At 45.8% G+C, this 24413-nt stretch overlaps 1 protein-coding gene and 1 pseudogene across 12 annotated transcripts in view; both read right to left on the minus strand.

The window, feature by feature from the left end:
* Positions 1 to 10206: 10206 nt before the first annotated feature.
* The window catches only part of TRAK1 (trafficking kinesin protein 1), a 211307-nt gene continuing 197100 nt past the window's right edge, over positions 10207 to 24413 (minus strand). For 11 of the 12 annotated variants that reach the window (XM_038004113.2, XM_073010311.1, XM_038004110.2 and 8 more), the window contains 2 exons: positions 16429 to 16531; positions 10207 to 13042 (listed from right to left, as the gene is read on the minus strand). In XM_038004113.2, coding sequence (XP_037860041.1) covers positions 12247 to 13042; positions 16429 to 16531 — 899 coding nt within the window. In that variant the 3' untranslated portion in view covers positions 10207 to 12246. The other variant, XM_038004115.2, reaches the window with a different exon arrangement.
* On the minus strand, positions 14033 to 14156 carry LOC140709878 (U4 spliceosomal RNA; annotated as a pseudogene).

Here is a 24413-nt window from a genome sequence, read left to right on the forward strand (position 1 = left end):
GAATTTGTTTATCAGTTCTAATAGTTTTTGGTGGCATCCTTAGGTGTTTCCAAATATAAAATCATATTATCTGCAAACAAGGATAATTTGACTTCTTGCTTTCCATTTATTTATTTCTTTCTCTTTTCTGATTGCTCTAGCTAGGACTTCCAGTACTATGTTGAATAACAGTGGTGACAGTGGGCATCCTTGTTGTGTTCCAGATCTAAGAGGAAAGGCTTTCAGTTTTCCCCCACTCAGCATAATACTAGCTGTGGGTCTGTCATATATGAGTTTTATTATGTTGAGCTATGTTCCTTCAATACCTGGGTTTTTGAGGGTTTTTATCATGAAGAAATGTTGAACTTTATCAAATGCTTTTGCAGTATCAATTGGAATGATCATATGATTTTTGTTCTTCATTCTGTTGATATGATGTATCACATTAATTGATTTGCATATATTTAACCATCCTTGCATCCCAGGGATAAATCCCACTTGGTCATGATGAGTGATCTTTTTAATGTGTTGTTGAATTCAGTTTACTAATATTTTCTTGAGGATTTTTGCATCAATATTCATCAGTGATATTGTTCTTGAAATTCCTCCTAAAGAATGTTTTTAAAATACAGGTGAGTGAGGGCATAATGGATGAAATAAGGCCCCACAAGAGGAGGGAGGGGCTGAGATCCATGTTATTGCTGGAGAAATGGGCCAGAATTAGGATGAAGAACCCAACCTCCTTTATAGCAGACAGGACAGAGAAAGCAACAAGTGAGCCCACAGCAAGCTTACAGGCTTGATCCCAGAAAGTTGGAAGAATTCCTATGTGATGCTTCTGCTTTCTTTAGGAAAGAGGGCAAATATCTTTTGAGAGTGAGAGAGAGAGCACAGAAAGCGAGGAATGAGGAAGTGCCTATAAAGAACAAGAGAGAGAGCTGACTGGAGAAACATAGGATCACCTGGCTTCATTGAAGGCCTGGATGAGGTGGGAGACTATAAATTTGGCACTCATGTTTGTGGCACTCACACTTACTGTTTTCACTGGAAGCCAGCAGTCCTGGTTTGGTCTGGAAAAAAGAAGGTGAACAGGTGAATGATTCAGAATTGAGTGCAACACTGGACCGTAAAACTTAGGAACTAAAGTATTGAAATTATAGGGCACAATCTAGGCTGGATGGAAGGAAAAATAAGAAGATTGTGAGGATGAGGGGGCGCACAGTTGATGGCAAATTAGAAAAGCAGAAGAGGCAGGGGACTAGACGTTTCTGTGAGGTCTAAGAACACATGGGGAATGTTCTGACTGAGAGATCCATGTGCCAAGAGGTTGTGGTGAAAAAGTGGGGTAACTGATTTTTAAATTTCAGAAGGTGAGTGATTTCAGATGGTAAGTTCAAGGATATGGCTTTGGGAGAGCTCATCAGAAATGGAAGGATGGTAAAGGCCAATAGAGATGAGGAAGTAGAGGAACTGGGAGCCCAGAGCCAAATGGGTCATCCTTCATGGGTGGCTGAAGTTGTCCAGGTGACAGAAAGACTTAAGATGGTGAAAAGGACAAAAGTTCAGAGTTGACATGGTCAAAGAATTAAGGGAACCTCCAAGAAGCTGGGGGAGGGAGGTTGAGGGTAGCAGTTGGGAAACATGAACTTCAACAGGGCAGGGGTTTTGAAAGAGGATAACAGAAGAGGAGCACGCCAAAGGCTGTAATAGCAAAGAGGACCAGAGCCCTCAGGAACATGTGGAGGGAGAATCTATCCTGCAGCAGGGTTCTTAGGGACCAGCCAGGTTTGGTCAGACGTGAGGTAGAGGATTCTTGTTGGTGGAGGTCACAGACGTGAAGGAATCTCTTTACCTGGAACTGGGTACCAGGTAACAGGAAACAGCTGAAAGGGCACGGTTCTGAGGAAGACAGGAGCCCAAGGGGCCCATTCCAAGGCATCACCTTCTTCCCATTCCTCTGTGCCATGAGGGTGATTTGCTGAAAGCAAAAATGACAAATTATTTCCTCATTGGGCTGGGCACGGTGGCTCATGCCTGTAATCCCAGCACTTTGGGAGGCCAAGATGGGCAGATCATTTGAGGTAGCAGTTCAAGATCGGCATGGCCACCATGGTGAAACCCCGTCTCTACTAAAAATAATACAAAAATTAGGCAGGTGTGGTGGCGTGCACCTGTAGTCCCAGCTACTCAGGAGGCTGAGGCAGGAGAATCACTTGAACCCAGGAGGCAGAGGTTGCAGTGAGCTGAGATCTCTACTGCACTCCAGCCTGGGCAACGAAGCAAGATTCTGTCAAAAAACAAACAATCAAACAAGTAAAAACTTCCTCATTTAGCAACTGAAGGTTTACTAGGTCTAGTGAAAATGAGCTTTTTACCATGGAACTCCTTAAAGGGTGGCCTATGGCTCATGCCAGTCCACAAACTGTCCCTGATGAAATAAGAACAGAAACTGAGAGTAAATGGTTACTTTTCAAGCAATTGCATTACCACATTGTACAAATACATGCCGATGGTGTGGACCATTTGAGTGTCACTGCACTCTAATGGTGAGTTTTGGGTGGACAGGCAGCAAACTGACCACAGGCAGGAGGACCACATTATAACCCATGAGATTTTAAGGTTAGTCGGTCAACCATAAGTCAAAAGTATATAAAAATCTGAGCAAATGTAAGCATTTCTTTTGTTTTGTTTTCTTTTCTTTTTCTTTCTTTCTTTCTTTTTTTTTTTTTTTTTTTTTTTTTGAGACTGAGTCTTGCCCTGTTTCCCAGGCAGGAGTGCAGTGGCATGATCTCTGTTCACTGCAACCTCTGCCTCCTGGGTTCAAGCGATTCTCCTGCCTCAGCCTCCTGAGTAGCTAGGATTACAGGTGCCCACCACCAGACCTGGCTAATTTTTGTATTTTTAGTAGAGATGGGGTTTCACCATTTTGGCCAGGCTGGTCTCGAACTTCTGACCTCAGGTCATCCACCCACCTTGGCCTCCCAAAGTGCTGGGACTACAGACGTGAGCTACTGTGCCTGCCCAAGCATTTCTTTATTTTTCTAACTTGTCACGTTTACCATCAGGTTAATTCTAATCATGTTTTTAAAAATTTATAGTTTAATATTATTATCTAAGTTGGAGATATAAAATTTGTATTGTTCATTTGTTAGCCAGAATTTACAGATTGTAAAACAAAACCTCATAGAAAAATTTTGGTCAAAAAATTACTTTAAATGTCTCATCTTCCTTTCCAACCAACATCTCTCTCTGAGGCTGGTTTCTCTATTGTGAGTGTTATTAAAAGAAAACACAAGCTTGTATGTTATCCCCTGCAAATAAAACTATTATTAATCTGAACTAGCAGAGATAAATTAAAAGAATCCAATCCTCATTTATCACATTAAAAACTTTAATATTGTATCAAGCAATGTTCGCTATAATTAAAAAAGAAAAATAAAACTTCAATATTGATATATATTCAAAGTGAGTGTATGTATGTAATATAAAAAAATTCCTGCTTCACTCGTAACTGTTTGTTTAGTTATAACTGCAGAATGACAGACATTGAGTATAATCGTGAATCTCTGTATTAAATGCTCTATATACACTTTCAATGAATAATATGTACTATCCTCATAATTCTTTTTTATGTTTCCCCGTTTGTTCTCATATTTTTAAAAGATAATTTTTTTTTTTTTTTTTTTTTTGAGACAGAGTTTCACTCTTGTTGCCCAGACTGGAGCACAATTGTGCAATCTCAGCTCACTGCAACCTCTGCCTCCCAAGTTCAAGTGATTCTCCTGCCTCAGCCTTCCAAGTAGCTGAGATTACAGGCATGTGCCACAAGGCCCAGCTAATTTTGTATTTTTAGTAGAGACGAGGTTTCACTATATTGGTCAGGCTGGTCTCAAACTCTTGACCTTAGGTGATCCACCAGCCTCAGCCTCCCAAAAGTGCTGGGATTACAGGTGTGAGCCACCATGCCCGGTCTTGAAAGGTAATTTAATGTCTGTTGAAACTAATATTTTAAAAATTTGGCTTGCATTTTATACTACTTTGTATTGTATTTTATTTTTCCTGAAATTCTTTATTATTGTGCTTTAAAAAAATATCAGCCCATGATGGGCAAATGATACAAATTTTAAAAAACAACACACTGGTCTTTCACCACTAAGATTTGAGAAGTATGGTTCTGTGCGTCCATAAAGTCCCAGAGATGTGGCTGGCTATTTACACCAAATTAACTGCCCTTCACGCCTGTGAACAGTCACTCTGGGTCAGGACTGAAGCCTTGAGAGGGGAGTGGCAGAGGGGGATCAGAGCCAGGACTACAGCTGGTGGGGTTGGGGGTGCTTACATACTGGGTTCCCGAGCCAGGCAACTCCACTTTCTTTGGTGGGTCACTTCCACAGTTTCTGCAGAACTCTGGAACAGCTAAACACACAGTACAATTTCTTCTCCAATCACAGGCTAGTGGCCCAAGGGTGGCAAAGGCCACCACTGGCTGGAAATCATGCAACCAGGAGAGTCAGGGTCCAAGGCTACTGCTCCTGCTCTGGAAATTAGCGTTACAGGTGACTTAATAGAGGCCCCAGGGAAGACTATGAGTTTATGCAACTGAGGTGTGGGAGAACAACACATCACTGTTCTGTTCTTTTTTTTCTGAAAAGACATACCTAAGCCTTTGCCCGTCACTTGAGAATCTCCTCTATCAATGGTCCCCACTGCTACCAGCTGCCTGGCCCTTGGAAACCCTGTGGATTCTGCCCTTCCCTGCTTTTAGGAGTCCCTGGGTTCCCCCTCTTACTTTTTTCCCCTGAATCTTGTCACATCGATGTACAGGCATTGCTGAGCCTCAGCGCTGCTGGTCCCCGAGGCTGCCGGTCTAAGCTAAAGGCCTGGATTTCTCTCACTGGCTTTCAATTCTTTGAGACTTCAGAGCAGGATCAGCCTGAACTTCGGGCATTTGGCATGGTGAATGACCAAGTACTGCCGAGCAAACATTTCCTTTAACCCTGGATTCAGTCACTGTGCTGTGACTTTACAGAACTTAGGAACTACAGGCTAAAGTAGTAAGGAGAAAAGACTCTCATTTTCAGATGTTTTCAGGCAAAAAAAAAAAAAAGCAAAGAAAACATTTTCTAAAAAGATGCATTAGAAAGGAGCGGGTTGATTTTACAAGGTGGGAAGCACCCTAATACAGAATAGGTTTTGTGAACTCTTTTTAAAAATGCCTTTCTACTTCCTGGGTGTGGCAGCATGACAGGCAAGGTGGCTTCCTCCTCATTCTATGATTAATTTCTTCACTTGCCCCCCAAGCCTGTGCACATGCTGTCCTCTTGTTCTGGAATGCCTCCCTCCAGTTCCCCTGGAGAACTGAGACCATGCTCATGCCTTCCCTCAAGTGGCTCCTGAGCCCCCAAGCACAGGGACTCCCTCCACTGTCATGACCACTCCTGCTGCCCGCGCAGAGGCAGCCCCTCTCATGGGCTGGGACTGTGTCCGTTCCTCTGTGGATCCACAGAGCAGCATGGAACTGAGTCGGACTCAGCGAGGACTCAGGACATCTTGATAGGAAGAATGGAACGGAGGAACCCAGGCTCAGGAGGGAAGACTCGTCCACCTAAGGAGTCCTTGGGGATCTGGCATGGCAACGCTACCCGCCCCCCACCCCCCTGCCAACCACAGCAGCCCCGAGAATCCACCGAAGCTACAGAAGGGATGCCAGACTCCTGGCCCCAGGGAGGGGCTCTGGAATGTGAGGGGCCAGGCCTTCTTCCTGGTCATTTCCTCTCAACTTGCACCCGCAGAAACAAGCACTCTATTTACAGTGAGGGTGTTGGGGGCTCCAGGAGGCAGAGTTGCCCGCCCTGAACTACTTTCCGGGGGAAAAGCAAACCCATCTGATCTTGTGATTGGATTAGGGCAAGTCTTTTGCAGTCTCCAAGCGCCCTCTGCTGGCTACGGAAGAAGAAATCCTTTAAGGATATGAAGTCTTCGAGTCATGAGCTCAGATGTACAAAAAATTTCATTTTTTTCTAAATCTTGACTTAATCCCTATTATAAGCTCTCAATCGACTCAGGCAATTCAGCATGACTTTCCTCCTCCACCAACTTCTCCCCAGGTGGCATCTAGGTTCTGGGTGCTGGCCCTGGCTAGAGCTGCGGGGGAGGCTGGTGTCCACTTCCTTTGTCCTGTTGGCAAGGCTCTTCAGGACGTACCTGCCTCTCTGCTCCCAGGCAATGTGTGGAATGATTCCTACATCTGTCTGGGGCCAGGTACTTCAGAATCTCCTGGGACTTCTCCACTGAGACGCATCTGCTGGCACTTGTACTTCCTCACTGCCCCATGTGGTCCCTGCCCTGTGATGGGGTGAGTTGCTGGGGAGGGATTCTGGAACATCCTTACTTCCCCAGGACCCCTGCCAAATGAGCTCATCTGCCCTTGGAGTCCCAAACTCATCAGGGGCTTCTCCTATAACCTTGGATGTGGCCCAGACGGAAAGGAGAAAGGCTTCCACACCGGTTGAACGCTGGCATCCCTCTCCAACACCCATGGCCTGGAGAATCTGCATGAAGTCCTTGTCCTTTGTGTTTGGCAAGCAGGAGTAGCAGAGGAGGAGTAAGCAGTAAAAAGAGAAACTATTTCACCAACTTGATGCTTTAAACATTTTAAAATATGGTTTTTTTTTTAAAGCGAGAGAGAAAAACTGGTTCCACAAGTTTCCTTCTAAATCTTTTGGTCTCACACCAAAACACATACTCAGCTTTGTCCTTCCTCATATTTGAAAACCAGGAATTTTATTATCTTTGTTTTCTGGTCTCACCAAATGCCTCCTTGACAACTTCTCCCTTAGGCCATGACGTCCTCTTTTGAACTTCCTGGGCTGGGAGAAGGGCTTGGGGTACACATGAAGGAATTTGGCATAGAACAGGGAAGATGCACCAAACCACCTTGAACATCCTCCCATCACACACGAGACAAAAGAATGCCTTCTAGGGTTTACAAAACATCTATCAGTAGAGGGCTTCCCGCCGTTTGAAATGAACTCTTTTTGCTCCTACACCTTTTTATTATTTTTTAAGTTTATTCTTTACTTTTTCTGAAAACACTTCAAAGTGACTTGCAGACACCAAACCCCTTTATCTTAATCCTTTAGCTCCTAGGAAATACGACATGCCCTTACATATCCACAGTGCAATTATCAAACTTGGTAAATTTCACATTGATACAATTTTAAAAACACATGCTCTATATTCAAATTTCTGATTGTCCCAACACTGTCTTTTATAGCATTTTTTCCCACTCCAGTATCCCATTCAGATCATGAATTACATTTGTTGCCTTGTCTCTTCATCCTCCTTTAATCTGGAACAGTTCCTCAGTCTTTGTCATGATACTGACAATGTTTAAAGGGACAGGTACATTGTTTTACAAAATGATAGATGTCCCTCAATTTGTCAACCACATGGTTCAGGTTTTGCGTTTGTGGCAGGAACAGCACAGCATGATACGTGTCCCTCCCAGTACATCTCATAACAGGTGATGTCTTATAGCAGTTTGTCCTATTTTGGGTAACATTACATTTTACAACTTGTTTAAAGTGGTGTACCACAGGGTTATCCACTGCAAATATATCTTCCCTCCTTTGTAAATTAATAAGCATTTTGTGGGAAGATACAATGGGTGTAAATATTCTGCTGCCTAAGGAATTTTTACCCAATGGTTTTAACATCCATTGTTGTCTGAATTAGTTAGTATTGTGGTTTCAAAATGGTTGGGTTTTTGTTTGTTTGTTTGTTTTTTGAGACAGAGTTTCGCTCTTGTTCTGGAGTGCAATGGCACGATCTCAGCTTATCGCAACCTCTGCCTCCCAGGTTCAAGCAATTCTCCTGCCTCAGCCTCCTGTGTACGTGGGATTACAGGCATGCGCCACCATGCCCGGCTAATTTTGTATTTTTAGTAGAGACAGGGTTTCTCCATGTTGGTCAGGCTGGTCTCGAACTCCCAACCTCAGGTGATCCACCCATCTTGGCCTCCCAAAGTGCTGGGATTACCGGCATGAGCCACTGCAACCGGCCAAATGGTTGTTTTGCTAATTCTATTGTCCCTTCTATATTTGTCATTCACCTTCCTTCTACTGTAAGGAAGGGCATAGAGGAATGCATTCTAGAATCCCCTTTCCATCCTTCATCTGCTTGGAATGCCTCCCCCACTTGGCAAATCCTGGAAACCCAGATACAGGGTCACCTTACCTCAAAGCTTTCCCTGCCCCTGCTGGGCAGTTAAGCCCACCCACTCTCTCTCTCCCTTCCCTTCAAGTAAGATGGGCTGTGGCTATCTGGCCTTCTTAGAGCCCTGAGACAAAGAGAGGCTGGAAAGGAGAATTTGCCTCCCACAGCAGAACTCCCACCCAAACTCCACCTGGTCTAGTGCAGTGGGTCTCAAACTTTGGTGCACACCAGAATCATCTTGCGGGCTTGTTAAAACACAGATACCTAGGTCCTATACCCGGGGTTCTAATGCACTATCAAAAAATCTTACTGGCTTAACAACAAAGTTTATTTCTCCATCAGGTTACGTGTCAAATATGTTGGCAGGAAGCTCTGGTCCACATATTTGGGGACTCAGGATGATGGAGACTCCAGCACTTCAATACGTGACCTGAGGGTTTAACACACAGGAAGAGAGTCATGCACAAAGTCATGCACTGATTTTTCTCTGCTTATTGCCCACTGGCCAGCCACTAATCATGTGACCTGCCCAACAGCAATGGCTGGGAAATGGGGATCAGACGAATCATTTGGTGAGCACCATCATTTCTGCTACCACCGCACTCCCTTGATCCTACCAGCCCACTACCACACAGGCCTTCTCTTAGTTCTTCGAATGCACCGAAGTGCTTTTCTGCCTCTGGGTTTTTACACTAGCTGCTCTCTCTGCCGAAATGCTCTTGTGCCAGATCTCACATGCTTCACTCAAGTGCCCCTCCCTGGAGTGGCTTTCTCTTACTGTCCAATCCAAAGCAGCCACTCACTCCTTCACACCACCCTATTTTAATTCTCTGCACAGCCCTTGTTATTCTACACTTGGTGTTGTTCTCTCTAGATTGTACACTCCGTGACAGCAGAAACTGGCTCACTTGCCCGTCCCCAGTACCTACAATGCCTGGCACATGGTAGGTGCTCAAAATACATTTACTCAACAGTTAACTCTAAGGTGCATTACTGTTCTCATGTCACAGGTTAAAAAAAAGAAAAAACGGAGGACCTAAAGATGGTAAGTGGCTTGCCCAAGGTCACACCATTGCTAAATGGTTAGCACCTGACTTAAAATCCATGATGCCACATCCCACCACAGTGTTTGTTTGCATAATCTCACTGCTTTCAAATATTGAGGTGGCAGAATATTTATTTTCTTTTGTTCTTCTCACAATTCTCCATCTGGTGGACCTCCACTGTCCTTGGTTGTCTCTTAACACAGCTCTGTGAAAGGCAATTTGGCAATAACCATCTAGGAATTTATTTCACAGATGTATTCACATATGTGGACAATCGCATACATGTAAGGTTTTTACATTACAGTACCTTGATAGCAAAAGGTAAGAATTAACCCAGTGACACCAGGCACAGTGGCTCACACCTATAATCTTGGTGCTTTGGGAGGCTGAGGCAGGAGGACCACTTGAGCCCAGGACTTCAAGAACAGCATAGACAACATGGTGAGACCCCCACCTCTACAAAACACACAAAATAAAAAAAAATTAGCTGTGCATGGTGGCACACACCTGTGATCCTAGCTACTTGGGAGGCTGAGACAGGAGGATTACTTGAGCCCAGGTGGTCAAGGCTGCAGTAAGCCATGTTTGTACCACTGCACTGCAGCCTGGGCAATGGAGTGAGATCCTGTCTCAAAAAAAAAAAAAAAAAAAAAAAGGAAAGAAAAAAGAATTATCCCAGTGACCATCTGTAAGGGATGGTTCATAAAGGCATGTATATATTCACAGCAGGTGTATGCACACACTGGAATAGTACACAGCCTTGAAAAGTGAGGGACATCTTCAGACTCTGATTGGAAAGTTGTCTAAGGTATGATATCATGTTAAAAGAAAGAAGGCATATAACAGTATGTGAAGTATATGCCTTTCATTTAATTTTGCAAAGAGCTAAACACTTTCAAGTCTTACATAAAGAGATCGTCTCCTTGATGAAAAGATAAAAACAAAATACAAATCAGAATACCGGTGTGGTTTCCATCATTTGAACTTATTTTATTGATACTCATTAGTGAATAAAATTTTGTTGATTTTTGATGCATTACAACACACTTTTTGGTAGTGGTTGCACAATGTTGATCGTTTATTTATTTACTATACTAAATATTGCAACCTCTGAACTGCCAATTTTTACATGGTATATCTGGCAACGATGAGTGGCTCCTCTCTCTGAATACATAAAATGGTCCATTCAGTCCATGGTTTTCATATTCCTTTGTTATTCTATCTACCGCTTTAAAATACATTCAAATAAAAAGATATAAGTTACTTGCAGTGAGTGCACACATGTAACAGCAAGGAGAACTGAGAACATAATTAACCAATACTCTTGTGTTCAGAGAATAAACAGTCTGAAACTGTGGGACTGAGGCTTGCTCCTTAGGGGCTTTCTCAAAGTATCCCTGCTGGACATAAGGTCACCCTCACTCAATGGAAGGACACATCTTCTGCTGCGAGGGAGGACACCGAATGACGGTTTCATTTACATGGGATGTTTTCCTTCCATAAATGTCTGGAACACAGTGTCACGGGACACCATGATGTACAGTGCAGCCCTCAAATTAGAATAAATAAATTATGTGGTTGGACTGGAATGCCACAGACACACTATGACTGGAACTGGAAGGAACGAGAATGTTTATTTAAAATACGGCAGACATAAATAATAAATAAAAGTTAAAAATTTCATCGGCGACAGCAACAGGACCAGCCTCCCTTGTTGCATTCATGGTTCTTTTCACAAGCACCTGGATCTTTTCCTAAGGATAAAAAGTGGCACAAGGAGACAAAAGGCTTTGGAGGGAAAGAAAATACTTTGTTGTGACCACGTGCTCTTCTGAAACAAGAAGGCAAAACGTGGGCACTGAATGACTGCAATCAAAGACTGCACGGTGACAGCACCCTGGCCAGTCTTGGGTTTTCGAGGAAGCGCTGGAGCCAGTGGAATGCCAAAGCCTTGTTTCCCCCTGGAACCAGTTTGGTATTATGCCTAGTTGTGGTTCTTCCCCTCTACGTTTGGTGTTGACACGTTTCTTTAAATAAGCTTTTTCCCTATCCTTTTTCCTTTCATTCTTATTGTTAAAGGTGTCTTGGGTCTGGTCTTAAATCAATTTGGTTGTGACTCTGGGTCCCAGAAAAAAGCTGCTATCTCATTAGCGGCTTGGTGTGTTTGAAATTCATATTTGAACCACATAGAAAACATACACTACCAGTACCATTACTTCCCTGCATATATATTTAAAAAAAAGGAAAAGTAAAACAAATCACACAGAACACAGAGGGGCTGCTGAACGCAGCACGAGTGTAAATACATTCTCTTTCGGGTCAGACATTTGGCCTGACAGCTGATTACAAAACACAGGATGACTTCAAGGGGAAGGCATGAAAACAAAAGGTCACACCTCAGAAAGGAAACGACTGTCCACTGAGGCAGAGTAGTGAAGGTCTTGAAGAAGCTGGGCCACCCATAAAAGAAAGAAAAGCCCTCCGATCAGGAAAGCCACGTCAGCGGCACATGGCTGAGGATGGAGGCTCCTTACGCTCCTACAGGGTGGGTGAGGCGAGGTGTCCGATGACACCCAGATATGTTATGACCCGTGCCGCGTTGACAGCTCGTGGTGTGCCAGCCACGGAATTCACTGGTTTCCTATCCATGGGATAAGAACACACTTGGGAGTTTCAGTGCTTCTCAAAAGGAAAGAAGAAAGGACCCCACCTTCCCCCAGGTTAGCACAGGTGACGTCCTCGTGAGAGTGATGACAGTGCAGGGGCACTTCCTGTGGGATCGGAAGAAAGAGCAGGGTGGACACGAGGTCTCCAAGTCCTATGTACACATTTTACAAAGGTTCCACTCTTCCTCCATTAGGCACGAGGTTGATTTGTCTAGCTCAGGAGGGGGTGGACAGAGAAGGGCAGAGGGAGGAAGTGCACTGTAAGGGGAAGAGAGGGAGGTGGGAGCAAGAGAGGAGAACATGGGTCTCCTCCAGGGCAACCGGCCCCCCTCCAGTCCTCACCGTAAGCTAGTTTGTTTGGAGAGCTTAGCACCCATCAAGATGCCCGAGGTGAGAGTCACGGGGGCCTTCATCTGCATGCTAGATCCCACCATGGTGGGGAAGCTGCGATTCCGCCGGATGCCACTATTCAGCTGCAGCCCACCGATGGCACTGGTGACAGTGGGGCATCCGAGGGGCAGGCCCTCAGGTACCAGGCCTCTGGGGACAAGGGCTGGTGCTGGCCCCGGGGGCCCACAGAGGAGAGGTCCCTGCTCCTCAGTCAAGGTGGGGACATGGGCTCGCCCTGAGTTCACCACTTTGGCCACCCCAAACCTCCTGACTTTGTCCACGAGGTTGAGGTTGGAGACGGACACGTCGGTCTGGCTCTCACTGCTGCGGACATTCTTTTCTCTCACTTCCCTCAGGATGGAGCTGGCCGGCTTGGAAGCCAGGAAGTTGTCGTAGGGAGGGCTCGTGCACTTGAACTCAAAGGAGGGTGGGGAGGATGTGGGTGTCTGCATAGGCGAGTTCGGCGGAGTAGAGGGGATCACAGCCATCTTGGGTGTGTAGGAGTGCAGGAGAGAGCCCCGGCCGGCCCTGTCCCAGCTCTGGGGGTCGTACACAGCCGCAGAAATGCCCCGCTCCTTCAACAGCCACACGAGCCCGAGGGATGTGCTCATGGTGGTCGTGGACTCACGGGTGTTAGTGAAGGACTCAGCCAGGCTCAGTCTCCGTGGAGTGCATGGTGTGGCCACCGGCGTGGATTTCAAGTGGCTGGAGCTGCCACAAGCTGGAGTTGGGGCTGAGTTAAGGCTGAAAGAAGAGATGACAGGTTATTCACCAGAAATACCCACGAGCTCCATAGAAAGGGTCAGTGGCCAGTCTCCTGCAGGGGGTAGAGGGACGACCCAGGACACGATGAGAGGGTTCCCCAGCTGAGGCCCCCAAAGGCTCTGTCCATGTGTGCTCCTCCCTCTCACCCTTCAAGAGAAGCATGGTTTAAGTTAACAGGAAGCTGCACATGATCCCCTTTGCCCATCCCTGGTTGGTGGGTACAGTTGTCCCCTTTGCAGATGAAGAAACAGGCTCAGAGTTAGGGGTTTACTTGGTGTCACATCTGGCTGTAAAGTGGATAACCCAAGTGGAGGGACTCTAAATCTGTTAGAGAACAGGAAAGGAAGCCCTTTGGCAAAAAGGCATTCTTTCCCCATCAAATTTACCCAGATTCCAGTGTTCCTTTCTAGTACCTACTTCTCCCTGAAACAAGACGTGAACCAGGACTCTGGGAGATGAGATATTCCTTATCTTAGGAAGGGAAAGGATGGCCACAGTGTGTGGACTGAGGCCAGGCTGTGCCCATCCAGTCAGTTGTGGCCCTGAGCTCCTGAATCCCAGGTGCAGAGCCCTTTCCTCTGCACCGTGCTGCCCTTAACCCTTCTTATATCCTTGCCCAAATCCATTCTAACCAGTGGAGTTAGAGGGTCGGGGGGAGACATGTCTCATATGAAGAGATCTACATCAATGGCACTACCCAGGGAAAGGCCCACTGAAATGTGTGGAGCCTGAGTTACCCAAGGATAGGAGAAAGATTTGTTTGTTCACTTGTGTTGTGCTCACTAGGGACTCACTAGGTTCCAGCAATTGGGATCCAGTCATGGAGTCCATTAGGACAGAAAAGCTTCCAGAAGGGCAGCAGAGGGAAATGCATTGTTGTCTGCTTAAAAAGCAGGAAAGGTTCTCTCTCTTTTTTTTTTTTTTTTTTTATAATTGCAATTACTTTTGCACCAACCTAATAATTCAGTATCCCTAGAGACTGTCAAAAATTGCCAATGCTGCCTATATTTCAAGTCATCACGGCAGGGTATTGGGGAAATTTTTCACCTAGTAATAAACCTCATTGGCTATGATACTGTCACTGTGCAAAGCTTGGAAAGGTTCTCTTTTAACAGCTGCTACAGGGATCCGGGGGGAGGCCAAAGAGGCATGGAAACCCTATACTGCTTCTCAATGAGCAACCAAGGAGCAAAGATGCACAGCCCTCCTAACAGTCTCATGGGACATGCGCTGGTGTCAGCTCCAGGATTTTGCTGGGGCTGCCAGTGTGCCTTGGAGCAGGTCAGCTGCATGGTCCCCAGGAGGTGGGAATGGAGGCTTCTCTCCCCAGTCTGGCAGAAGGAAGTCCATGTACTCTGGGAAAGGCACCAAAGGAGGGAATGGGAAAGAAAAGGGCCCATTCTCGAGCAGGTCTTTGGAAAGACCAGAGAAGGGGCCCCCTCCCTCATGGGGAGCATGAGGTTCAAAGCAACGTACAAGCTAGGGGCACCATCTGGCTCCACACTCAGGTGACCTCAGCCCTTGGAGGTCAGCACAGGGTGGGGATTCTAGAACAGGCCCATCTCACACAAGCTCAAGGGTGGGGATGCTGGTGGGCTGGGGGACACAGAAAAGCATGATTAGAAACCACAACAGATTCCTAAGGTTAAACGTGGATTTTTTCAAAAGGCATGTGTGAAGTTTTACAAATGTTGATGTACCTTCAATAAAGGGCAAGAAAGCTCTAAACTTAAAATCATGTTGATATGGCCATCCCTAGGGAGATTCTGTTTCCATTTTGTTTGTTTCAGTTGATTTGTTTCCATTTTATTTCAAGCAGCCTTTCTTTCAAACTCAGGCAAAAAAACAAAAAAAAGAAAAAGCCTTTTCTTGCTACTTTCTTCCCAGGCTTCGTTCAGCCCTGACACAGCCACATGAAGACCCACATGTGGTTTAAGTCCTATGGCTACAGTCAGGAGTGCCATCTAGTTATCCAGGGCACCAGCCTCTCATAGTGGGAAGCTTGGTTCCATGGTTTTGAAAACAATCCCTTCCCAACATAAAGCCACAGAACGGGGAAGCCAAGTTCTCCAGGGGCAGGGAGACGGAGAAGACAAAGCTAATATTTATGATCCCCGTCTGGTGAGAACTTAGGGTTAGGCCTTTATTAGTGCTGGCACTCGGCTTGACTGGGGGTGTTTAGATGGGTTAGGGGCATCGACCATCAAGGCCGAGTTAGCCAGGCACAACCACAGAGACACATCCACGCCTAAGTCCCCGGGTTAGTGGCGGCCACGCGTGCACACACAGCTCCTTCCACAGGGCCCTGCCAGGGCAGGCACTGCTGGCGGTGTGCTCACCCCCTGCCTCACCCGTGGGCTCAGACTCTCTGCCCTATATCTCCTCTCAGCTCAACGGGGTATATGGCTGCTTCGTCGTCCTCCTCACATGACCTGTGGAGAATTATTCATAGTTTAAGGTGCTCCCTGGCTGACTGCTCCCACCCCTTCGGCTTTATCTTCCAGCAACCCAGCATCTTGCATCACAGAGGAAACGGCTGAGGGGGTCTCTCCACTCTGTTAGGGGAGAGCATTTTCATTTTTGCTGGCACCAGTGAAAGGCCTGAAATCAGGCCAAACAGACCAACTCATACCAGACAAGTCCTCCCCATAGATGGTGCTCCAGAGAGAAAAGGACCATGCTGGGCATGTGGCTTAGTCTTGGAGTCTTCTCATTTTGGTCATTAAAGTTTGGCCGTAGTGCATGGTTCCTGTGGCCTATTGCAGAGGCACAAGGGGTTCCACAGGGCTCAGTAACTCCATCCATAAATAAAAGAACTCTGTGCTCTATTGACAAACTTTGGGGCAAAAAATCCAACAGACTTTAGCCGCAGGGCCTGTGGTAGTGTCAACTTCAGCTGGTTACCGAGGGGCCTAAGAATCCATTCCATGGCCAACTAAATGGGCAACTAAAAGGGGAACTGAAGGTGGGTCCAGGTCTCTTTATCTGAGCCGGATCCAAATAAATAATAGCCTCAATTCAAAAGGAAAGATGGGCTCGAACCCAGGAGGTGGAGGTTGCAGTGAGCCAAGATCATGCCACAGCACTCCAGCCTGGGCAACAGAGCAAAACTCTGCTGCAAGGAAAAAAAAAAAAAAAAAAGAACCCCACACACACACACACACACACACACACACACAAAACAACAACAAAAGAAAAGATGGGACCCAGAACAAGTGCCTGCAAATGCTGAGATGTTTAAATTGGCTTGAGTTGGTTTTTCTATGAGCCTCTCTACTTGGCTTTCCTCAATATTAAGCCTTGCAGGGAAGGGAGTGCCCCAACCTCACTGCACCCCTGCCCATCCCAGAGCCAGGGTCCCTTACCTTGGTGTGACCCGAGTGAGCTCATCTGAAGGATGCAGAATGCGACAGGTGGTGAAGGTGAAGGTGGAGTTGGTCTGAGACATGCACTTCCCAGGATGGTGCGCTAAATTGGGAGGAACAAAACATATTCCTTGCATCCAAGTACAACCACAATAAAAATTAAAATCCAGCATGTCACTCAACAGATGCAAGAAGTGATGAGCTACCTTGTTAACTGGATCTGGGCGAGGAAGGTGAAACGCAAATGTTCTGGATTGAAGGCGAGTCCTCAAAAATAACCACAATTTTGAGCACTGGTCTGCAGAGCACCGAATTCCAGCTTCCGACCCAATCCAGACAAGGTTTCTCATCAGTATTCTTGGGCCAGTAGTGGATCCAGTCTGGGGGTGGGAGGCGAGGGGGGCGGGGTAATGGGCCTTTGTGGGATAAATTTGGTTTCCCTCCTCAGGTCAGAACCTGCTATCTTCTTTTGCTGCTTTACATTTCTTTGCATTGGCAACAGGTACCAAAGCTCTGCTCAGAGGAAGGGCAGAGGTACACGCAGGGAGAGGCACTTGGTACCTGGGAACAGGGCAAGGCTCATAGCTCCCTTTCTGCTTACACAAAAAGGGGCTTGGGGATGCTGGCTCCACTACTGTCTATTTGTGATTGTTACGGTGGGAGATGGACTTCAGCTGCCTCAGCAACAACGTGGGAAGAGTTACAGAGATCAGGGCTCTCCAGGGTCTTAAGCTCCAGGATCAGGTCTGGTCTGACACACCGCGGTGTGAGAGCACAGGTCCCTTCACCCTCTAGGTGCCAGCTGCTTTCTTGACATCTCTAAGATGTCTGATTTCTAATGAAAATGAGATGGCAACAAGTTGTTCCCAATTTACTTCCTTTTAATGCTCAAACAAGTTATTGCTGAGGCGGCTGAAGACTATGGGTCTGGAGCAAAGTAAATCATGGAAGTGTTAGGACCATGCATGAGAAAGCTGGCAAAGGAACAAGCAACAGAGTCTATGGGAGACATCATGATTGCAGAGGTCATCCTCATTCATAACTCGAGCATCAGGGGGAGAAAAAAAAAAGGAAAAAAAAAAAAAGAAAAAAGATACTGCCCCAAATAGCATGCACGATGAAGTGCCGGGATGATTCTCCCACCCAAGCCCACCCCACCCTCTGCCCCTGTAGCAGCTCAGCCCCCAGAGACCTCCTGGGAGAAAACTGATTCAGATATCAGAGGCCGTGAGGATTCAAAGGCCACGAAGATTCAAAAGGCTGTGAACTAGAATCTTCTAGCTCCTAATGGTATATTTTCTCTTGGATTTGACAAAAAGGAAAACAATGGAATTGGTTGCTGCCCCAAACCTACAGGTCCACACAGTTGACTATGTCTTAAAAGAAAACCAGGAACCCGATGAAACAAACCAAAAAAAATGCTGGAGACACAAATTAAAGGCAGGCAGGACAAATCCAGAGTACAAAAGTGACGGTGATTAGAGGAACAAGGCAAGACGGTTTGCCCTGATTTTTAAGGTCTGACTCGGGTCTGTGTGTCAAAGCAGGCTCCCACGGCACCTGGCACGACAGCCAGCACCACGGCCACAGGAGAAAACTCTCAGCCACGGGGAGCTCCAAGCAAAGCAGGAGGGAAGGAAAAAAAACACATAAAAATAGCCTTTATGAATCTTTCTTAATCAGTGAACACAATGGCTCAGGAACTCCAATAAGTAAGAAACTACCACAAGCAAAACAAAAATGGAGTAAGCTATGAAGAGAAGGCAACCAAACAATCACGACTCTCTTACTGCAATAAGGTCTAGAAACAAAAATAACAGAAAGCCTGGGAAGCGTACCCCAAATAACAGCCATGAGGGGTTATTTGGGAAGGAGGAGAGGGGGAAATAAGACAACACAGTTGAAAGAGTGATAACATTTAAAAGAAATCAAACAAGGGAAGGCTAGATTTAAAATTAGAAGCATACCCCCATTTAAACACATGGCCAGAATATCAAATCAAAAGGTCACAAATGTTCACTTCGTCCTCCACCCTCTTACATATTGGATCTTCAATTGCAATAGGGAGTGTGAGATGGACATTTTAGAGACATAGTTGCATCAGCAGAAGCAAACCCATCTTATACAAATGGGTTTTGGGGATAGGAAAAGGCTGCTAAAAATTCGCAAGTCACCATTCCCCAGAAGCAATGAATAGCCATAGAAGACCAAGGAAGATCAACAAGTTTCCAAAGTGCTAAAGCCAGAGACTCGGCCCCTCCAAAATACCACCAGGACGCCTGGACCCGTGGGCTCTCCGCATGTCACCACTGACTGCCAGGCCGCTGCTGCACCTCCCTTCCTTGAGACACAACAGAGAGACAGTAAGTCACCCAAGACTGGGATCATCAGAGGCTCCTCATGCTTGCTACAGAGAAGCAACGGGCTGATTCCTAAAGCCCTGGGTGCAGGAAGAGAGCAAGTTCTTAAAAAAAAAAAAAAAAGGAAGAAAGAAAACATAAAACATCCTTCTTGGCAGGAAATGGGGGGTTGGGGTGAGGGCTCACTGTGAGGTCACCAAGCCCATGCCACACATCAAAGCCCCCTTCTTTATCTAAATGGAAAGTTCTCTGCAGAAGATGGTATTATGTGTTCATCCCATGCTGCTCATTTGGGAGCTCAAAGGATAGAGTTTCTTCGATTTAAAGTTTTAACTCCCTATTTAAATTCTTATTCTTTCTCTCAACCTGAGTGGAGGGCTTCCTAGTGTTGTGAAGAGACGGGTTAGAGTATTAACAACAACAAATATTTTCATCATTTGATTTAGGAATGAATTTGGATTTACCAATAAAAACCCTAATTCTTTTTAAATTGTTCTTCTTCCCCCAGATTCTGACACTGGCACAAAATGTGACATACGCTTTAAACTTAATTAATCCTTGATTATTATTCAAGATCTCCTATGTTGATGAACTGCCCGTGGCTGTCGTGCAGATGTTTTGTTCTGAAAACATACCACATGCAAGCACACATCCTTCAGCTAGCTACAGGTGGACACATCAGAGGACTCTGCGAGAGTGAGAGCCACTCTTACTTTCACTCTGTATACAGAGTGAGAGCTCACCTACTCTCTCTGGTTGGACTCTGGTGAGCCTTCTGCCTGGAACAGGTATACTTGATCAGTGGCACTGACTGCCCATGCTCTCAGGAGCCCATGATGCCTGGGACTGACTGCAAAACTGGGTGGCTGGGATCCTTCTGCTGCAGCCGGTGACGGGGGAGCCCTGACACGGCCCCCACTCCCTGGATTCCCCTCAGACTGCACTATATAGAGCAGGGTGGCTGCTGCTCTGTGGACTGCTCAGGCCTCCCAGGGAAGATAGGTAGGAAGCCCACTGCTTCCCATGGCCCAGTGCTTTCATGGTGAGAAGGGAGCACAGAAGAGGCTGGGATACTCCGGTGGGGCCCAGAGGTTCCACAGGGATTTGCAGGATGGTTGGAATTCTGCCCGTCTGGCCACCCATAATACAATTAGTACATACCTGCTCATGCATTTCCTTCCCTTCTAATGGCACTCTCCTTCCCCCATCCCTGGGAAGTGCTGGGGACAACAGCAGCTTTCTTCTCTCTAAAGGCTGCCATAAAACCTAGTCCTTAAAAGAACCCTCACATGAGCCCACACAGAGACACTGGAAAATGCAACCATACTTGGTATGTTGCTATGGGGAAATTCAGGGTGCAATACACACCCAGACACAGCTACTTCTGAGGAAGCCTCTGAGAACGCATGCCGCATACCCAAGCTATTTTTAAAAACTCACATAAATAACTTCTATAAATGTAAATTTACAAAAGCATCTCAAAATCTTGGAAAAGGGACTCCACCTTTGCGATGCACTGAGGGCCTTCCATGTTCTTTTTGTCACTCTTGGGAAGTGGCCAACTTATATAAAATAAACCCTATGCCCTGACCTTTCTTTCCTTTTCTTAACTTGAGCGTGTAGTGGGATGCTGCTGTCACATGACTTGGATCTGCTTTTCAAGTTCTATAAACTCCTCAACCAATACACACACACACACCCCAACAGTGGCACCCACAGGCCAGCCTGTTCTATCCAAGTAAAAACAAATCTATTGAAAATAAAAGCCATTGTCCATCCAGATTAAGGGTATGTCTTGAGCTATCCCCTAGGAATATCAGTATATTTTAGTTGTTTAATGCCCAGCTTCCAATGACTTTGTTGCCTTTTGCTTGAGGGGTGGAAAGGGGAGAGGAAGACTTGTCTTTACTGTCACCTGTATGAGAAATAGTTCCCTTTCCATTAAACAGATAGGGAAGAAGCAATGCTTTATCTCTTCCTAAAAGACTAAAATATCAGGGCATGGAAGGTGCTCTAAAGACTTTCCTGTCTCTTCATTATGTAACTCTGCCCATGATATTTTCAGGGGAAAAAAGTTCTATGATGAGTTCACGTGGGAAAAGCTGCAGAGTTTGCCCTACAAGTCATCATTAATATAAGCACTATTCTAGGGATTCGTGTGGCTTTAACAAGTGTTTTCTCTGGATGTGGGGAGTGGGGGAATTAAGAGCCGTTTCAGATGCAGCAGTGCAGCTTGTTTTAAAAAATACAAAAGTGATTTTAAACTGTAACATGTGGTACAAGATGACACTTTTAAAGGCCTTAGTTCTGGGCTTCACAGAGGCTTGGTATTTATTTTTTCTCTGCTTAAGCATTTCTTCAACAGAGCCCTCGACTGCTCCTGTAGCTCCGTAGAGATCCCTGAGCTCCTCGGTGATCAGACATCTGGCCAGCAGGAAGCTGGGAGGTTTCTATCACAGAGATTTCGAATCACAAATCACAAGATCTTTTTCTGGTTTCTGCACAACTTATTTTTGGTTTCTGCAAAATTAAAAGTCGACTCTTCTTCCCACTACGCCAAGTTGCCTACCCTGTTTCACCTAAAAAGTATGTGATTTAAGAGATAAACAATTTCACAGCACTGTGCAGAGGGTCACAAATTCTCTCAAGTGCCCCTGGGGTATCTTCCAGAGAAAGGGGGATTTTTAGAATGCTGTTAAAATGTCAAAAGGGCAAATGCAGAAATCCCTTTGTAGTCTTCAGACACCAACAAAGCTGGACCCCATGACCTTTTGTCCTCTTGTCCTTCCTTCTGTGGCAGACACCAATAGGTGAAGGGAGCTGGCCTGGCTGAGCTGCATCAAGACCTTTCCCTGCTGGTGCATTCAAGGCCAGCACAAGAGAGCACTTCACCTGTGCTTCACTAGGCAGTGCGGTTGCACAGCTCCTCCCCTCAACACCAGGTGCTCCCTCAAGAGCCCTCCACATTAGAAGGGTGTCAGGTTCAGACACCTACTCCTCAGCAACCCACGTGCCTCCAGGAGCACCAGGGGGCCCTCTGTAGTGTTCAGAGGTGAGGACACCAGAGAGAAAATGCTCAACAAGTGGGCTTTGTTCTGGATATTTTAAGCAGAGCTGACTCTATGCTGTTTGTTTTGAAGGAATCAATTCTTTCATTCTTCATTCATTTTTCCACTTGCAGGTGGCAGTTGGCCTGTTTTACTCTGGCTTAATATATATTCTGATGGAAGAGCACAGGGCTTTCCTTAGCATCTCCTAATACAGGTGGGTGTGAGCCAACCATCCACTCTGTCCATAACAACCAAACTCCCTCACAACTGCCACCGAACCAGGCTGAATCGAAAAGTGTTCCCAACAGCGTGGGAACTCACATCAACTCTCTCAATGTAGACAACGGGAAGGAACTTCTCTGTACCCAAGGGTCTGTGAATCGAGCATACCAGACTTTTCTTTCCAGACCCATCAAGCCCCCAAACCAACTTCTCACAAGCCTGTCTGAACCCCACTTCTGTGGTCTGTGGTGGACTGAAGTGGGGACAGGATACGAGCTGGCTCAGCTTTGCTCTAGCTGCCTCGCCTGGGCAAAGCTGCAGGAACACCCTGCTGGCCTGACTCCGCCTGGCTCCTTCCTACCACAAGCCCTTCTCGGCCCTTTCACCCAGTCACTGCTCCTGACCTTGGGCCTATGTATCAAACAAGGAGGCAACAAAAGCAGCTGATTCTTGGCTTTTGCCTTGGTGGCCCAGTTGCTGAAGATTTAGGGAATTTTTCAAGGGCAATTTTAGCCAACTGTGCTTTTTGTCTTCCACTCTGACTTTAAGATCTCAGCTCCAGGTCAGGTGTGGTGGCTCACACCAGTAATCCCAGCCCTTTGGGAGGCCAAGGCGGGCAGATCACTTGAAGCCAGGAGTCTGAGACCAGCCTGGTTAACAGGGTGAAAGCCCGTCTCTACAAAAATACAAAAATTAGCTGGGCCTGGTGACGTGTGCCTATAGTCCCAGCTACTTGGGAGGCTGAGGCAGGAAAATCACTTGAACCTGGGAGGTGGAGGTTGCAGTGAGCTGAGACTATGCCACTGCACTCCAGCCTAGGCAACAGAGTGAGACTCCGTCTCAAAAAAAAAAAAAAAAAAAATCTCAGCTCCAATTAGGACAAGGTTCTAATGCCAGGTCACTGCCAGGTAAGATGTCAAGATGCCATGATTCGTGTAAGTTTTTGAGGATACCTCCCCTCAATATGAATCAGTCTTGATGCATAAAAGCATTAAACTGACCGTCAATTTTCTCTATCCATGTGGCTTTAATCCCACTTCTTTCTCACCTTTAAGGATCAAGGCATTCAAGATAATTCAACTGAACTGCTCATCCACTAGCCAACTACCGATTTAACTGTGTGACTTTAACTCTTAGGCCTTTGCCACATGCAGGCTCTTCCCCACACAAATACCTAAAATACAGAGTACTGACAGAACAAGATGATGACTAGTTCTGATAAGGTATACTTTCTATATAAATTAAAACATAAAACATATCACTGAAATAAAGTAAAACTATAATCTAAAACTTTTTAAACAATCCATTTTAATCATCTAAATTATTTACAATACAGTAACATGGAATCATCCTTTTTAAGACATGGGATTATAAAAATCAACAAGTGAATGATGCTTCAAATAATACATTTAAATACATTAATCAAATGTTTTCAGTGCTTAAAAGTTTTTCTCCATGGGACAGCAGACTCTGGACAAAACTGCCTAGCGTACAAGTCTTCCCAGTTTCCTTCTATCACACCAACTGCACATAAAAAGGTTCATCACCTTCTGTCTCCAAAGTGCCTCCCTACTGAGTTTCCCCAGGCAGACAGCAGCTCCTGGGATAGTGCTGTTTGGCAACAGAAAAGCCCAAGCATATAGGACGGATTAAAAGGCAGGGACGAGACACCATGGATACACATCCCAAGACAAAGGATGCCCCAAGCCTTCCCCATAAAGCTTATCTGTCTGCCTGTGTCTCCATGATGGCAGGCATAGAGCTAACTGGGACCTCCAGGATGATCATATGCTTTTTAAACTCTGAGAATCAAAATGGTCCTGTAATTCCCAATAGAGAAAATAGAGCCAATTCATTGTTCACCCCTCTCCCCTCTGAAGCCAGTTTTTAAAGATGAACCTTACCCAGAAAATAAGCCCCAAAGAATTCTCATCTATATGATCAGACCCTTCCTAAATTACCTTTGGCAACCCAGGTAATTATTTTTTATTACATACCTCCAACCTGACCCTTTCTACAGTTTCAACTATAAATGTTCAGGCCCCTCCTCAAATAGTGTTTCTAGGATGAATTTGCTACAGGTTTGAGTACAGAGGGAACAAGCATGAAAAATGTCAGTGTTTACGTTAAGGACAGTGGTCAGGATGTCCCCAGTCCTCATTATTGGTCCCTTCTCTCTCTCTGTCCTCCAAGATAAGTTCTTTGTTGACTTGGTAAGCTTTAGTCCTTCTGTACAACTTCTAGAAGGTACACCTAAAGGTGCTTCTTTGCACTTCCAGAACTCACCTTCTATTCTACCTGTAAGGTTGTAGGGGAGTATCCCAATCGGCAATCGGCATGGGGCCTACCCCTG

Source organism: Chlorocebus sabaeus, chromosome 22 (assembly GCF_047675955.1).
Source record: "Chlorocebus sabaeus isolate Y175 chromosome 22, mChlSab1.0.hap1, whole genome shotgun sequence".
In the NCBI taxonomy this organism is placed as follows: Eukaryota; Metazoa; Chordata; class Mammalia; order Primates; family Cercopithecidae; genus Chlorocebus; species Chlorocebus sabaeus.